This window comes from Drosophila ficusphila, unplaced genomic scaffold (genome assembly GCF_018152265.1).
Source record: "Drosophila ficusphila isolate 14025-0441.05 unplaced genomic scaffold, ASM1815226v1 contig_414, whole genome shotgun sequence".
In the NCBI taxonomy this organism is placed as follows: domain Eukaryota; kingdom Metazoa; phylum Arthropoda; class Insecta; order Diptera; family Drosophilidae; genus Drosophila; species Drosophila ficusphila.
In genome coordinates, this window is record NW_025064328.1 from 221,781 (window position 1) to 238,403 (window position 16,623).

The window sequence follows — 16,623 nt, forward strand, 5'->3', positions numbered from 1 at the left end:
CATATTGTTAACTTTCCGACCTCTGTAATCTTTTTGGCTTATTAGAAAGTTTAATTTTCAGATTTAAAATAAAGTAGTAGTATAAAAAGATTTAAATATGGTTCAAAAAAATTCTAGATTACAAACAGAACTTTTCCCTATTTGCAATGGTCAACTGTAGCAGCCAAACTCCACACTTTTCTCCGCAGAGCTCAACTTACATTTTTTAATTGTTCATCATTAGTTTTTTCATCGTTTCCTCTGTGTATCTGCCCCCCGGTTTCCCCTCCGCCACCACTTTGGGTTGCCAAACCCATTAATCATGTTTGGAAATTAAGGTCAACCGCATTTCACGGAGTCGTTTTTTCTGTTCGCTCGTGTTTTCGAATGCATTTTTTGGCAGGGCCGCAAGATCGGCTGGCAGTTATACTATCTTCGCTCCGAAGCCCCAAAACTAGTTCGCAAGTGCATTCACCTCCCCCCGCCCCCGCGGAATTCAGCTCGAAACTGATAGTGCGAGAAATGAGTGGTAAGCACGGGCATAAAAAAGCGGAAAGTGCCGCAACTTCGGGCTCCATAATCTGGACTCGAACATTTGTGGACGAGAGCCCGGGGCTTTACTCTTTACAACAATATATTTATAAGAGTCCCGACCCCTTTGTCCACTTGTAATCTTATCATCATTTCCCCCAGCGCCTGTCAATGTCCCAGTGAAAGTGTAAAATGTGAGTTACAAGAAGCTGGAATACCCTTCCCCTTAGAAAATCATTTTTCATTTGGAAAATTTTATTTTTAGCAATATCAAATCAAATACATTTATTTGAAAATGGTGATTATTGAAAAATTTGAATTTAACTTTAACTTTTAACTTTTTTCAATGTCTCATTTAAAAACATTTTCTCATGATTTCAATTTAATTGCAAATTAATAAAGATACTTTCGTAGTCCGTAAAAATTCCTTACAATGGCACATGTGTCAATCACTGAGAATTTCCTTAAATGGATTATCCTCTGGTCAGTGTTGACTTTGCTGACTTTTTGACTAACGTCTGAGGATGTGGCTAATACCGGAGATGAAGACGTTTCCCCGGCTCAAAGCCACCGCTCATTATGGGGGATTAGCAGAGAGAAATCCGCACATAATCCAACCACAAGGCAGTCACTCAATGAAGTGAAGGACTCTTAATGAACTGGAGGAATCCTTGAATCTACCTGCCTGCAATCGTGTTCGACATGGGTGGATCCTTGCAAAAAAAAATCGAGGAAACAAAAGAGCCCCTAAAATGATTTAACAATCAAGTGATTTTTTGTTCTTAAAGCAGCTCTAATTTGCAGTCATCTGCTCAAAATCGCATTGTTCTAAAGTGCTTCTTATCACCTCGGGAAATTTTACTTACATTTTGCGTTTGGATTTGCATTTCGTATTTGTGTTTGCAAACTGCACGACAAATGTTTTTCCTCCAGCGCATTTTTGCGATTATTATTATCAGCTCTTTGTGTCTGGTCAGCATATGGCAATAAAATCTCCAGAACCTTTGACCTGCTGCTCAACATTTCAACATTTTCGATCCTTGCGAAAGGGTTTCGGATTTTATGGTTTTACGACTTTTCGCAAAAATGTGCCAAAATAGTTCGATGGAATGGATGAAGGGATGGTTTACGATCGTTAACCCTTTGCCCTTTGGTCATTATCATTCAGCGACTATCGTCGAAAATATTTGCATGCGAAAGAAGGAAGCGAAAGGATTTTTCCGGGAACTGTCTTCCCTTGGAATTCAATCAATGTCTGGGGCAGCTTAATAGCAGCAATTGTCATGCAAAATAAAAAATGAATGCAAAAAATGTGTTTAAATTTCCCGGCATTTCCCATGCAACCCTTTACCTCAACGTTGAACATCTTCTATTTTTACCTGAGAAATGTTCAAAGGTGGTCTGAAATTTGACTGCTGGCTGCTGCTGCTGAGTTTCTTGAGCATTTTCAGTTGCTTGAAGTGTCGCCTCTTGTAGAATCTTTGAAGTAGCAGCGGCACGTGAAAATTCTCTCCAACACAAAGGCAATTAGCGCGGCTCAAAGGAAAACAGGAGCCGCCGCCTATAATGGACAATGGGCAGCATGCTGAGTTTAGTCCAGTGACAGGATCGGCAGGACCTGCCATAAAGATCGCAGCTCGCACTCCGGTGCTAATGGAGGCGAAAATTTAGTGATATCTCTCCCCATTCCTCTCAGTGTTTACACATAAATCAAGCAGCGGAAGGGCAAAAATACGAAAACTATCTAGCAGATACACATTACACTAAGCATAAATAGGGATAAAATAATATTATGTAAAAATGTTGATTGAATTATTAAATTAAGGCCCCTCTAGCCCTCTTAGTAAGAAACTTATATTAAAAATATTTGTTTTCAATAAAACATTAAAATTTTGTTTCTTTAAGAAATAGTGTTTTGAATATGATAACAGTTCTTTACAAAAAAAAGTGATCGCAAATTTTCCACGTCAAATATATCTGCATTATTTCTTATTTCTTAAATATACAAAATTTTCGGATATAGTTTTGTGTGTGTGGGTAGAGCAACAGTCAAAAAACAAACAAAAACTGCAGGCAGGGGAAATTAATAAAAAAATGCAACAAGAAGACCACGAAAATATACGAAAAGAGAGAGGGAAAATTAGACAAATACGAAGCAGCGGAGAAACGAAAACGGTGGAAATTTATCGCGCGCGTCATTCGCTGCAACTATGGAAAGTGGCACGTAGCCAGCGACTTCCAAAAGCGATGGTGGTGTTGGTGTGTCCGCAGGAGGGGGGTGGGGTGGCACTGCCACGGCGAGAGGGGGGAGAGGGGGCGGACCACGAATGGGTCATTGCACTTTTGCAACGCACACACAGATACAAAAGCATAGCACCAGCACAGATACAGATACAACAACAGCAGATAGCTAAGCAAAAGGCAACATTTCAACGAGAATTGTGTAAAAAAGGCACGAAAAATTAGGCGAAAGCAAACAGAAAGAAGGCGAGACGGGGAGAGAGAGGGAAAGCGAGAAACAGAGAGGGGGAGCTGGAGAAGGCAAACAAGATACAGATACATCTGTGCATGTGTGCAAAGTGTGTGGGGGAAATGATGGGAGGGGGAGGGGAGGGGAGTGGGGGCGCCCAGTGCAACTTCAACTTTGCATTGGTCCGCCATTTTGTAAGCGATTTCGCTGGCGCAGATACAAAGATATAATCATAACAGAGACAAAAAAATTAGTTTCAATTTTATTCAGTCGTAACAAAATAAGTATTAAAAGTCAAAAAATTTCATTAAAAAAATCTTTATGATGAATATAAATTGGGATACATGAATCAGCTATACTTAAGTGTTTTTAAGAAACAATAAAAATATGTAATTGGTCACTTAAGTCGAAACTTCTAAGATAAAAGTGCTGAATTTCTGTATTGATTGCGACTTTGTTTTAATAGAAACCCCTTATTTAAATCAATTTTCTCCTGTGTAGTGGACTTCATATCTTTGGGGCGTATGTATATAAAACTAATGTTTGCAACGATCGTTTGTGTCCCATGCTTGTTCTCCCGGGTGACAGTCGGCCCATGTTTGTGTACTGAAGTCGTTGCAGATCCGGCGATATAGATACATATGCTATCCATGTAGCGCGCAGATACAAAATGCGTTAGCTATAAATAGCGAACCAAGGGCCATGCCATTTGTGCCGCCAGCGCCACTCGAGCGTGGCGGTTGCAGTTGCAGTTTGCCGTTGAATGCACATGTGGAAATTCGGTAAATGAAAATGGAAAGCCGACGACCACGCCCCCGACAAAAAGTACAGGCTAGCCTAGCCATTTATTTAGAGCGGCGCATGGGGTGCATTTTCCACGATGTTTTCACCAAAAACTCGCTCACAGAAAACACACAGATACACGCAATTCGAATTTTATTTTTAGCAATTTGAGGGAAAATTTCAAGTCGAGCGTTGTGAATTTTCTGTTCGAATTTATACGGCCACGGTCACATGTCGAAGGGAGGTGGGGGGCAGAGCCGCCCTCCAGAGTGTAATAACATACATACGTACCTTGTTTTTCCGTTGTTTTGTTGCCTCTGTAAAATTTTAGCTGGCGACGATTTTCAGGGTTCTTTTGCGCGCGTAGAACACGTTTTACAAATGTATCTCTAACCGATCAGAGCTTCGACTCTAACCATAATTCGATTCACATTTTCGCGAATAGTTTAGCCACGTTTTCACTAATCTTGTGGCCAACATTTTGACCGGCATAATGCTTGATTTTCTTGATTTTTCACTGGGTTTTCTTTGGTTTTTGTGGTTTTGTGGCGCGGATCGAAGTGAGCTCTTTGCCTGCGGATAGCAAAATGCCGCAAAAGTTACAAATAAAACAAAAAAATAGAGTGTCTGAAAAAGGGCAAAACAACAGATTCTCGGAAGTGTTTCGCGTGAGCTTACATATTCACAACCATTTGGATGGGTAGCTGCTGAGTATCTGTGTATCTGCTAGTTCGTGTATCTTTAAAGGGCGGGGCAGGGTTGGCAGCGGCGATTTACATGTGTCGCGCTGTAAGTTCTGGATGGACCGCCAAAACTTCGGCGGCGGTACGAGCACTGACCTTGAGTTCAGACATTTACCAAAGGGACTGGGACTCGGTCTGGGCTTCTCGATTTCTGAGTGGGGACTGTTTAGTCGACTGATTCTGTTTTCTATGTTTTTTTTTACTTTTTTATTATTCTTTCGCCGATTCTCGCCTGGAGAGAGAGCCCCGAAAAATGGCGTGCGTAGAAAAGCTCCGACTGTACATGTACCACTGTACATTATATACCCACGCACACTTACACCTTTAGTACATATGGCACACTGACTCACAAATTGAGCAAAAAAAAGTTTTCAACTAGCTAAAGAATAACAAATTTTTTTGGTTCTGGGGTGGGGGGAAAGCTCTCTCGTGAAGCATAGAATTATCAACGGCCCTTGAGCCTCCGAAAGAATTTTGCAAATACATCAGCACAGCTATGAATCGAAAACAACTGCCGAAAAATATATAAACCACCAGTTGGTCGCTTGTTTATCTCTCGAGCGCTTTTTCAGGGTCACTCTTGATTATTACACAATTTTTGTTTACAGCAAAATGCGGCGCAAATTGTTGTAATCTATATGTGTGTGTGTGAGTGTGTGCTGGCAGTTCGGGTTCTCGAGTTTGTTGTTTACCACGAAAACAAATTTTGGTGGGCCAGGGTCAAAAAGCTGCTACGTGAATATGTGGAAGGACGGATCGCTCAATGACAATTACACCGTAAAGCCTGACAACCAATGGTTGCTAAATTAAATGGGTATCGAAAAATTGTTTGAGTATTCATCTGTAAAGTTCTGATGATTGCCAAGATTCAATGACGTTTGCAAAATATTTTATTTCAAGTGTGTGTAAAACCGTCTTCTACGCATTGTGATTTGCTAACTTATTATTTTGTTATTATTTTTTGTTTTATGAGTCATTGCGAAAATATAAATGAAGAAAAAATAGCAAACATTACTAAGTATCCGATGGACAGTATGAGGGAAAGTATCTGACAAATGCAAGTCTATCGGCAGAATCTGATGGATAAAAAATCACAAAATGTATTCTAAATATGTACTGTGAAATGTCTGTAAGTCCGAAACTGAAGCCCATGAAATTTCGTCCAGACGCAAAAGCAACAAGTTGCGTCAACAGAACCACAACCCAAAACCCACTCACACAAAGACTTTTACATATACACCCGTGCAAAAGCACGCCAGAATTGAGTAACAACAATAACATTCCCGCCGCCCATAAACTTGAACTTGAATTTCGCACCGAAAACAAAAATTCAAGAGCAAAATGCCGGCAAAAAGCGATAAAAACAACGCAAAAACTAGTTGCGAACAACAACAAATTTGCGTAAACAGACAGATTCTCTCACTCCCTCTCTCATTTTGGAGCCGACGGGGGAGCCGAGTGGAGCCGATGGCCTTCGGTTCCCGTTCGGGAATTTGTGCAAGCTTTCGATTCGCTCTTGGCGTTCGCGAAATTCTCCGAAATTCGCAAGCCGACCAATCAGAGAGCATTTTTGCACACAACAAAAAGAGCAAACAAAAAGCTTTTCGCACAAATGTGTTAGTGTTTTATTTTTTGGCGGAACTGAGTATGGGTAAGCGGGCTTTTGCTTATTTTTGGCACAACATATCGCCATTTTCGCGCAAAAAGTTGAAAGCTGTCTTTGCGTCGTGTTTTGTTGATTTGAGGCGATTAAAAGAATCGCTAGACACGTGGTTTAAAGGTGGAGACAAGAACGGGAAGACGGGGAGGCTAAGAGGTTCGAGAACCTCACCGGGAGAATTTATTAGCCGCCCGAAAAGCTTTCTGGAATGATCGTTAGGTTGTTGCTTTTCTTACTCTCTTCTTTTGCTATTTTTGTTAAACAATACTCTATGCATGCTTATAAACCTACACAGTGATCTGTTCCGAAGAGATAAACCTATTTCCATAGCATTATGCAAAATAATAATAGCTTTTATTGTACTGGACATATTCAAAATCGAAAAAAAACTATTTTGATGAACTCTTTTAATTGATATAATCCATAAAACCACTTAACGATCGTTTCGGTAACCTTCACAGCGATACTAAATTCAGTACACTTTTTACGCAAACATAGCTGATTAGGTCAGAATAAATTTGTTGACTAAATGGCGGTTTTCTATAACTGTTTATTTACTCAGCTTTACAGAAAAATTTATCACTCCGAAGCTTTTATTCAAAACTATCAGCTTTATCAACAAACAAATAAATATTACGCTGGAAAAAGCTTTTCTAAATGGTGGAAGAATTCTACAAAATCGCACAAAGCTAACATTTTGCGAAAGATGCTTTAGCTTTTATGATTTTTGCCCAATCTAACAATCTAGTAAAGATGCGAACCAACGAACCACGTAAAAAACACCTAAATTAAATCGAAGATAACGAGTTTCCCAGGGAATTGCAGAGCCAATTTATTCCTTTGTTCGGCACTATCATTATCCTCGAGGATCCTTTCCCCCAAATCGACGCAACCTGCTGAACACACGATCAGCTGCGAATGCAACTGCTCTCCTGACTTGCAACATGTTCCCTTTTTTTCCTTCGTCCGTGTGACTTTTCCGTGTGATTCTTTGGCTGCGCCCCTTTTATTCTCTCGATCGAATCAAAAAGTTAACTTTTCCCAGGGATTCGGGGATTTCATCCCGCATTTGTGCGTGTGCGAGCATCCTGTTGCATGCGGCCCCCGCCTCAAAAATCCACAGGAGCAGCAAACGATTTGGGCATTCGCTTTGGTTTGGTCCTTCGTCCTTGTGCCGAGATTCGGGATTCCCAGCTCTTTGTGCACCACTGCCATAATTTCTCGTCATTCTTCTGGTTGCCTTTTGTTGGGTTATTGAACTATTGCTTCCCCCGATGCACAGGTGATAATTTTTAGGGAATTTACTGCGCCATCACTTGTCGCACCAATCGATTGTGGATTGGGGAAAAATGGGAAATGGGAAAACGCAAAGGGGATGCCTTATAATCGCATTAATCGCATGTACAGCCAATGTTAGTTTACCCCTTCTGTTTTTTCTTTTTGGAACTATTCTCCAGATCCGTAGATGCATTGCCGTGTTTTCCCAAGTTTGCTTAAGAGTTTCTCACACATTTCACGTACGCAGAGTGCAACTAAGTCAACAATTGCACGGCAGGTATCCGCATCTCGAGGTCCAAAGACAGGCGCAAATTATTTTGACAAGTGGCCGAGAAATTGTCCTCCATTGTCCATCGCCACCAACAAAGAATATTGTTGGGATGCTGCTGGTTCCGAAGATCTGGCTGCTGCAGTTGCAACTTGAGTGACGGGCCATTATTAAACATGCATAAGGGATCTTGGAGAAAATGCAGACCAAGTGTCTTCCCTGCTCGCAGCTATTAGATAAATATTGCAGCCCATTAATTACAATCAAAGTGCCACACACACTCGAGGGTATTACTATCACTCAATGTCTAATGACAATTCGAGTCGATGAATTGCCAAACTGTTTAACCCCTTTGTGGTTTTTTTATTTGCATTTATACGATGTCTGCGATAAGTCAATCAATACCTCTTAATTATTAATTTTTTATATGTATTTCCTCGAGACATTTTTTTACATTTACAAAAAAATACCTTACTTAAGCTAAATAACTCTATGAGTATTTTTATGATAATGTATATACTCTCTTACTAAAGACAAAACAATAAATCCAAACAAATAAAATTCCACCAAAAAAGGTTCTTGAACATCAAAAATAAAACTGAAATATGGTCACCATATCATTAAATATTCCAATTGGCACAAACAATTTCTGTAGACCTGTAATTAATGTAGTTTCTGAAGTGCATACTGTTCCAACCACTGAAGGTCATTATAGCCAATTTAAACTGTGTTCTCCGGTACAGTCAGCTCTATCTATTTTCATTTTTATTATTTTTTCAGCGCTGTGCGGCCGGAAATCGCCAGCAATTGCACGTCCCATGTGCGTGTCTTCCAAAAATATATGCTTGTGTGTTTTCCACTTCTGTTTTCCCGTTTTCCTGCATTTTCCGCCGCTTCTCGCCTGTGGAATAACAAATAATTAGCATTAACCACGCAATTGAGCCGCGGCAACGCAATGTTGCATTTAATTTTTGGGAAAATGCGTTGCACATGTGCAAGCGAAAGAGAAGGAAGTAGGGAAAAGAGAGAGACGGGAACAACTGCAGCGACAGCGCGATAAAACATTTTTGGTAATGTCAACAAAACGCCAAAGAAGAACGACAACAAAGTAAGCAAAGAAGAAGAAAAAGAAGAATAGGGGGAGGCGAGGGGGAAAAGATAGCGAGGTCGCCATCTTGACTTTCCAAGAAGAAGGGGAAATTGGTAAAAACACAAGATACTCGAAGTTGTGGATGCACAGATACACACACACACACGCATGCATTTGTTGCATGCCTCGCGTGGTTTTCGTTGTTGTTTTTTTTTTGTTTTTATATTTTTGGGTTTCGGGGATCGGCGGCCCTACGCCAACAAAACTGGAGCCACATCACGATTTTGGCTACGATCGTGGCATTCGGAATTCAAATGCTGGCCACGCCACCACAGATTGCATAATTGCCACGACAGCACGGCGTTCATCGAACCTTGAAAGGGATACACATTTCACATAAATGCACTTTAGTTGATCGATCACCATGATTTCTAATTAAATGTTAATTTTGTGAAAAAATGTACAACTATTTAAAAATACATTTCATGTAATTAAATAAAGAAATATAATACTGTTTACATTCTTATTCTATATTTTATTCTGTTAAATAACATTGGCCAATAAAGTACCTTATTGAATTTAATCGTTTACATTTCACATAAGTTATATTAGTAATCATTTTTCTTACCACCCTTAAAGGCAAACAAATTTTGAGTTCCTATAAAATTGCATTTTATCGAACCCTATACGCATCAATATCCAATTAGTTTGATCATCATCCTCTATGGGCAATCTAATTATGCAGTGTGGCTAATTTGCCCGCAAGAGGTCAACAAGTCAGGACATTGGTCAGCGATGCTCCCTCTCGCTCTGGCACACGCTCGGCGGACCACTATTCAATACAATGCCAACAAGGATCTGCGAACGAAAGTGAAACCAGGATCGATAGCCTCGAGCGATTCGAGCGACTGACACACGCTGTCCTTTCTGAAAACAATGCCCTCAAAATGCGACAAATTCAAACAGTTTTTTGTTTGGTTATTCGTTTTTTTTTGTATTCTAGATTTTTTGGAATGCATGTTGCTTTGTTTCGAGTCAAAGTTCCCAGACATCTTTTGTAATCGGATCCTTTTCGAGCCGAGAAGAGCGATTCCTGCGCGTGTGAAGCGCGACGAGTGCGCGTATATCTATTTTCATTTTCGCTGCATTCTTCGATATTCCCATTCTTCGGGCGTTGTTTATGTCGCATAAAAAAAAAAAACTGAAAACGAATCCGAGGGATACATTTCCCTTCCCTTCCCCAAAACACCCGCACTTCTAAGGGTCGCTGGAAATGGCGTTCGGCGTGTAATTTATGCCAAATATGATAGCGGCGAATGTTTGTCCTGGGTGTTTACAGACATCACGTTTTCCCTGTCTTATTCTCTGGTTTCTCCGCGTGTTTCCATATGAAAAGTGACAGTTGCAGATCCAAGTGCGATAAGAAAAGTCTGTCTAGTCCCCAATGCTAGAACATTTTCACATTTTCCCTGCTAAAGAGATCGTTCACTGAAAGAAAAGGGAATCTAATGTAAATTAAAAACCTAAGTACGATATTGCTTAAAAAGTATTCAAAAGAGGATTAATAATTTGTTTGATTAATGATGAGATTTATTTCGGATTACATATTTATAATTTACCAAAATTTACTTGCATTATGAAAAAAGTAGCTCCATGGTAACTTAAATCTTTTAGTCCAATTCTTTATTGTTCGAATCGATATTAAGAAGTATTAAAATTGGTTTCCCCGCAAAAACTGTAAGGACAACTAAGACTTAAATGGATTTCCCCCTAAGCAGTGCTCCCAGGAATTGTTCAATTATTTTGAACAGGAGGAAATTCCCGATGCCACGACAGTTAATCTCAGGAAAAAAATGGCCACCCCTGGAAACCGCAACGCGAAAAGGCAAAATAGAGCAGGACAATATTACAGGAAATGCTGAAGCTCCTGTCGCATTTTTAACGCTTTTTAGCATAAACAACAGCGGCAAGAATCGCAGAAGGGCCATCTGGGGGGTTGGTGATATAAATATATGTATATACATATATCTATATATATTTATATGTAATACTGTAAGGTTTCCACGTCTGGGCGAAGTCTGCTGCAGCTTTGGCTTTATTTTCCGGTTTTTTTTTTTGTCGTTCGGTTTCCAACCCCTGGGCGATTGCTACAAAAAATTTGCATGTGGCCGAAGGGCTCTTTGTTGTTGCTGCAAAATTGCCAGATACAAGACACTCGCACACTCGCACACACGCACAATCCACTTTTAATAATGCACACTGCGTGTGTGTTCGTGCGATTCGGAGGGAGGGTGTGTGTTTGGGGTGTTTTCGATAAGTACTTTACGAGAGACAACCCTCGTTTTGCGGATTTTTTTATGGTCCGCCTTTGGTAGTGGCAACATCAAAGTTCATATCCTGCTTCCGGGGGGAAAATTCCCTCTGCCCGCGGTGGTGGCTCCTGGAAAAAGGGAGTGGAAATGAATGGCATTGGCTGCTATACGCGATTTTTGCAACATGCATTGACTCCTCGATTGGTTTTTTGGCGAATCGCATTGGCGATTTTGCAAGTTTTCCAGGACTTTAGGGGTTGTCTGCAGTGTGGTGGTGGTTCAGTTTGGGGAGGGATTTCCCGGCTAGCGAATCATGTGCGAAAATTGTGCAAAAATGACCAGGAAACTAAATAGTAGTAAATATATAGTGTGGCCAATAAGGTTGTGGGACGAGTAGTTTTAAAATAAATTCTAAATACAGAATTTAGTAGATTGCTTTACCGTTAGCCTAAAAAAAATAGGGACCCTCTTAATAATTGAACAAACCTCGAAACCAAAAGCTTTCCAAATATTTCGTTGAAAATTCATGAACAGCCTTATTAAAAAATCTAGTGCAAATTTATATTTCGATACATGTTCTTAAAAAAGTGTTTTCTTTGTTAAGTACTTGTTTTAAATAATCTCTGTTGTAACTTAGATCAAAGAAATATCTTTCTTAAAATATTTCGCATAAATCAAAACCCTTGCTAAAATGTATGTCAAACCCTTTAAAAGAAAAGTCCATTAGTTTCTTGGGTCCTAAGTCAAGGAAGTCCCCGGATCAGCATTTGCATAATAATCAGGACGAAAACAGGGATTGCTAGAATATGCAAATGACAAAATCAATCGAAGGCTAAATTAAAATCGATCAAAATTGATTTGTTGCCCGGTGTGCGGAAACCCAAACACCGCACCCCAGGATCGTTGATCACTTAGGAACTCCGAGCCTCCAAAGCCAGGACATCGCCGAAGGAGTTGAGCGAGGAGCGTGAGAAAGTCTCCTTTTTGCACGGGTGATTTACATAATATTTTTTTGGGCGAGTAAATTGCATGCACATCTCATGTGGACCTTATGCAAATGAGCGACGCTAGTGCTGTCCCTTTTCAACCCCCTGCTGCCAGGCGGTAGGACGAAGGACTCGGCAGCGAAGGACTCAGGTGTGCGAGCGTGTCGGCATGCTGCTGTGAACGAGGCGCCGTCCACTGTGAGCGTAATTAACCCCTGTCTGTGGCATTTTCCACAGTTTCCCTATTTTCCTTTTTCATTCCCATTTTCACTTTCGTTTGCATCTCCGTCCTTTTGGCAGTTTTCGCAAGTCGAACGAGGCTTCTTATGCAAATGAGAGTGCATCCTCACCCTTTTTTGTATTTGCCAAGTGAAAATCTTATGCAAATTTCCCCTGTTTGTGGAAAACTCCTTCCGCCGCGAGATGCGAGATCTGCGTGATCTCCGCTCTAATTTGACTGCTGGGTGTCAGGTACTGCGAGCATCCTTCCTCGCTCCTTTTTTTCGCTGCGATCGTGAGAAAGTTGGAAAATTTGCATAATTTTTCGTGAAAATTTTGCCGGCTACGTGATCGTTGCAAAGACAGAAGAGATCGCTGGATCCTGAATCACTGATCTCTGATCGCAATTCCCCTTTCCCATCCTTGGTTTTTCTTTTCACTATGTGTCAATGACTTTTCTTATAGCAAAGTTAAAAGAAAAACCCCCTTTATAAATAAATTAGTTTTTCTTTTTGTCTTGATAGGTGATAGAAGAAACTAAAATCCACGATTAGTATGTATTTTTATATTATTTGAATTGTAATTTTGGTAAATTTTTAACAAATCTATTTTTTGGAAATTATGCCACTTTAAAATCTGGGTAAAATTAGGTTAATTACTTAATTAATATTATAGGACTAAAATACCTTCAACAAAAAGTTGTTTTATTATATAAGTATCAGTATAAGTATATAAGTAGGTAAAGTAAAATAATAGCGTAATCTTAAGTACAAGCTTCTAAAGAATCCTATGCAGAAACGACTTTTCCCGTGTTGCCTTTACCACCAGGACCTCCTTCCTGTTCGTTGTCGGAGGAATCGCTGCTGGAACTGGAGCTGCTGCTCGAACTCGAACTGGAACTGGAACTCGAGCCTGGGCTGGAACTCGAACTGGAACTACTGGAGCTGTTCCCTGATTTGGATGCTTCACCAGACGCGCTGCTGCTGCTGCTGCTGCTGCTGCTCATCTTGAGACCTTCGACGACCATGACTTTTTGGCCAACTTGGACTCTCTTCTGCGGATGAGTTCTCTTCTTTCCGGTGTTTCTCATCTGAGCAGGACCACCGATAGCTTCATTTGGTCGCTGTCTTTGTGGACTTGAAGGTCCTGAGGAATCGTCACTGCTGTCACTCAGATTGTGACTTTCACCGACACATCCTCCCATTGATTTACCCCCAAGTCCTGCCGGTTGTTGCTTCAATTTGGCGATTAGAGGAGCAGCTGGCTTTTTTCGCACTACGTTGATATTGGTTGTATTCTTTAAGATAGCAGGATTTTTGCGACGATTCGTGCTTAACATCCTGGTTATGTCCATCAACTGAGATTGCAGTGTGCGCTGAAGTCCTTCCTTTTCCGAAGGCTGCATATCCTTGAGATTCACTTTGCTGTGTGCTCTCATTGCTTTGGCCACGGCTCGTTTCATTAGGACCAAAGTGTCCGGTGAAAATCCCTTGACATCGAAACTTAGGTCGCCACAATTTTCCGAGGATATTCCTTCGGTTTGCTGGACCAAATGAACAATTTCCCTCATCGCCGTTGAAGGAAGTTTGGCGAAGAGTTTCTGGATAGCCAGTCGTTCGGAATCGTTCACTTCCTCTGATGGAGCTTCATTACCCTCGTCATCCGTGGATTCCCAACCAACTTCCAGTAAGGTATCCACCTCGCTGGGTTTTAGCAACTCCAAAGCTGGCTTGCGTTCTCCTTCCTCCAAATCCTCTTCCTGAATTGGACTCAATCTCTGTTGCTTCCTAAGAGATTCCTTCATAGAAACTGGTCTAGCTGCCTCCAGTTTTTGCTTCACCTTGGTTATGCTGGCACAAAAAGCCTCGATTAGAACTTTGGCCCTCGAAGGTTCTTGTTGGAAGTGCACCAGACTATTTTCTGCCAACTTGGCAGCCATTAGTAGCTCATTCAGATCCGTTTCATCCAAACCAGAAGATGGAACAGCATTCATGGAAGTCGACCAAGAACCCGGCTGATCGAAGGCTCTTTCGTAGATCATCTTTCCCGGATCGTGGTACTTTCTGAAAACCCCATCCACATGCGAACGAAACTCCTCGAAAGACTTGAAGTAGTGCTTGTCCAGTTTTTTGACCAACGAATCCCACTTCGAATTGAAGAAATTCCTGGCTGTGGCATCCGTTTGATTGGTGAAATTCTGCAGCTTCTTCAGAAGATCGCGGCACATTCGTTCCATGTTGGCGGAGGTGGACATGTTTTTGCTATAAGCTCTCGGCTTTCCCACTGAATTTGGATCCTTGTTGCACGGCAGTTCGGGACCACTTGGCATACTTTTGATTTTCTTTAGGAAAAATTTCTCCAGCATTTGACCCTTTCGGTAAACAAGGTCGCCCGGTCGATTGAACATGAAACAATTTCGAATGATAAGCCGAAAGTCAGAAATCGCCTCCTCTGCTCCTCGATAATAGTTGTTTTGAACTCTTTTCAAAATCGTTCCCGCATCCATGGGCCGATTAATTACAGTGTAATATGTTGGTACCTTCAGTGCCTCCGAATCCACTGGCTCCAAAAAGTCTAAGGCAAACTTCTTTTTGGGCAGTTCATCCAGCAGATGCTTTTTGAAATAGTGCAGTTTATTGGTGTACTGGCCTGCTTTTCCGGGTTGGGGAACTACCTCCGGTTGGACGCGATTCGGTAGCTTTAATTTCACGGAAAGTGACTTGGGACAGGCCTGCTGAAAGAATTTTTCTGACCGGCAGTCTCCTAAAAATTGTGTGTTTTACTCACCATTCTGCTAATGTTTTCAATAAAATCAAACCGAAAATCACAGGTTTTAAGGATTCTTTTGGATTCTACCTACAGTTATATATCAGATTTCTATAAAAAAAACCTCGAAATTCGCTCGTTTTTAAAAGCGTTAAACTTTTAGCCTTTTTTTTTCGGTCTAAATTTTTAAGCTGAAAAATAAATGCATATTTCCCCCTGTTTGTCATGCTGTCAGATTAAATTTACGTACTGCCTACTACCATTTGACCAACACTGCTTAAAAGTGTTAAAAAAAATTGGATAAGGTAATACATATCGATTACCAACATTACAAATTTTTAAAATTTATTAATTGTTTTGGAAGACCAACACATGTTATTAAATATACAAAGTTGCTATGCATTTTGAATTCTCCTTAATTTTTCCCCATCTTTTAACCTAGAAAGCAGTGCGTCAATTAAAGACTGGATAATGTGAAATTGGGATATTGAAGAAATAAAAACTAAAGCAAACAATGGCACATCAAAGCAAACAGGCGAAGTACCAACCACCCATACCGCCCACCAACTGACAGTCCCCATCCACTAAAAATATCTAATATTTTGCACCACTTCACAGGCTTTCAGCTTTCTCACTCCACCTCCTCCGAAAATGTGGCAATGGGACATAAAAACTGCTTTTTGCAATTTACATCAACATTTTTATCACCCCCCCACCCGCTTACGCACACACACACACACCCAACCACCCACCACCGACGTCCTTCGAGGAGAGCAACAACAACAAAACCAACAACAACAACAACATGGTTTTCCTATTTGCATACATATGTAAGTGTGTCCCATAAATACAAATATACGCCCACTTCGACAGTCTCCTGCGTCTTTTTGCGCACTTAATTACACACGCATACGCTTCATTCCACTTTGCGGTGCTGCCTCCTCATCCGCCGACCTTACCGCCCAACCCCCCAACCACCCAACCACCCACCGAAGGACAGACCCCCGATGCCACATCTCCGAACCACCGCGATGGGACAGGCCCACTACGGAAATAGAAACGGGAGCACTCTCCGGAAAATCCGTACAAAATGGAGGTCATCACTGTAATCCGAATCAATAATGCAAATTAATAAATAAGGGCTTAAAAGGTATGGTTACATTTCATCCTATTTGGATTTTAAAATTGTATATCAAATGAATTTCTTAAAATTGAGTATAGGATAAGTACGTTTTCATTTTCTACTTGTGATTAATGTCATATCAGGTTTTTGCCACAGCACATATTAAGAATCCTTAGTATTTTCATAGATAACCAGTTTAAATATTCAGTTATTTTGCAATCTAATTGCAATTACAATTACAATTGGAATTCAACTAGGACTACTTTTATATGACATTTATTAATATAATTATAATACTCGAAAATATAATGCTCGATAATGCTCTTAATATAATCCCCCTTTCTCCTTTTTTTGCTTCCCTGCTTGTTCCTTGGTACAGTTCTGCTATCGACGTCCTATATCCTTGACTAAGGAC

At 40.7% G+C, this 16,623-nt stretch overlaps 1 protein-coding gene across 3 annotated transcripts; it reads right to left on the bottom strand.

Annotated features, from left to right (window-relative positions):
- Positions 1-13,002: 13,002 nt before the first annotated feature.
- On the bottom strand, positions 13,003-15,789 carry LOC108095255 (vitellogenin). Of its 3 annotated transcripts, XM_017196284.2 has the most exons (3): positions 15,107-15,789; positions 14,859-15,053; positions 13,003-14,690 (listed from the first exon to the last, which is right to left on the bottom strand). In XM_017196284.2, the coding sequence occupies exons 1-3, from the start codon at positions 15,107-15,109 to the stop codon at positions 13,107-13,109; spliced, it is 1,782 nt and encodes a 593-aa protein (XP_017051773.1). In that variant the 5' UTR covers positions 15,110-15,789; the 3' UTR covers positions 13,003-13,106. The 3 variants fall into 3 exon arrangements, with proteins under 3 accessions (XP_017051773.1, XP_017051772.1, XP_017051771.1); XM_017196283.2 differs by having other exon boundaries at positions 13,003-15,050; XM_017196282.2 differs by having other exon boundaries at positions 13,003-15,053.
- Positions 15,790-16,623: the final 834 nt, after the last annotated feature.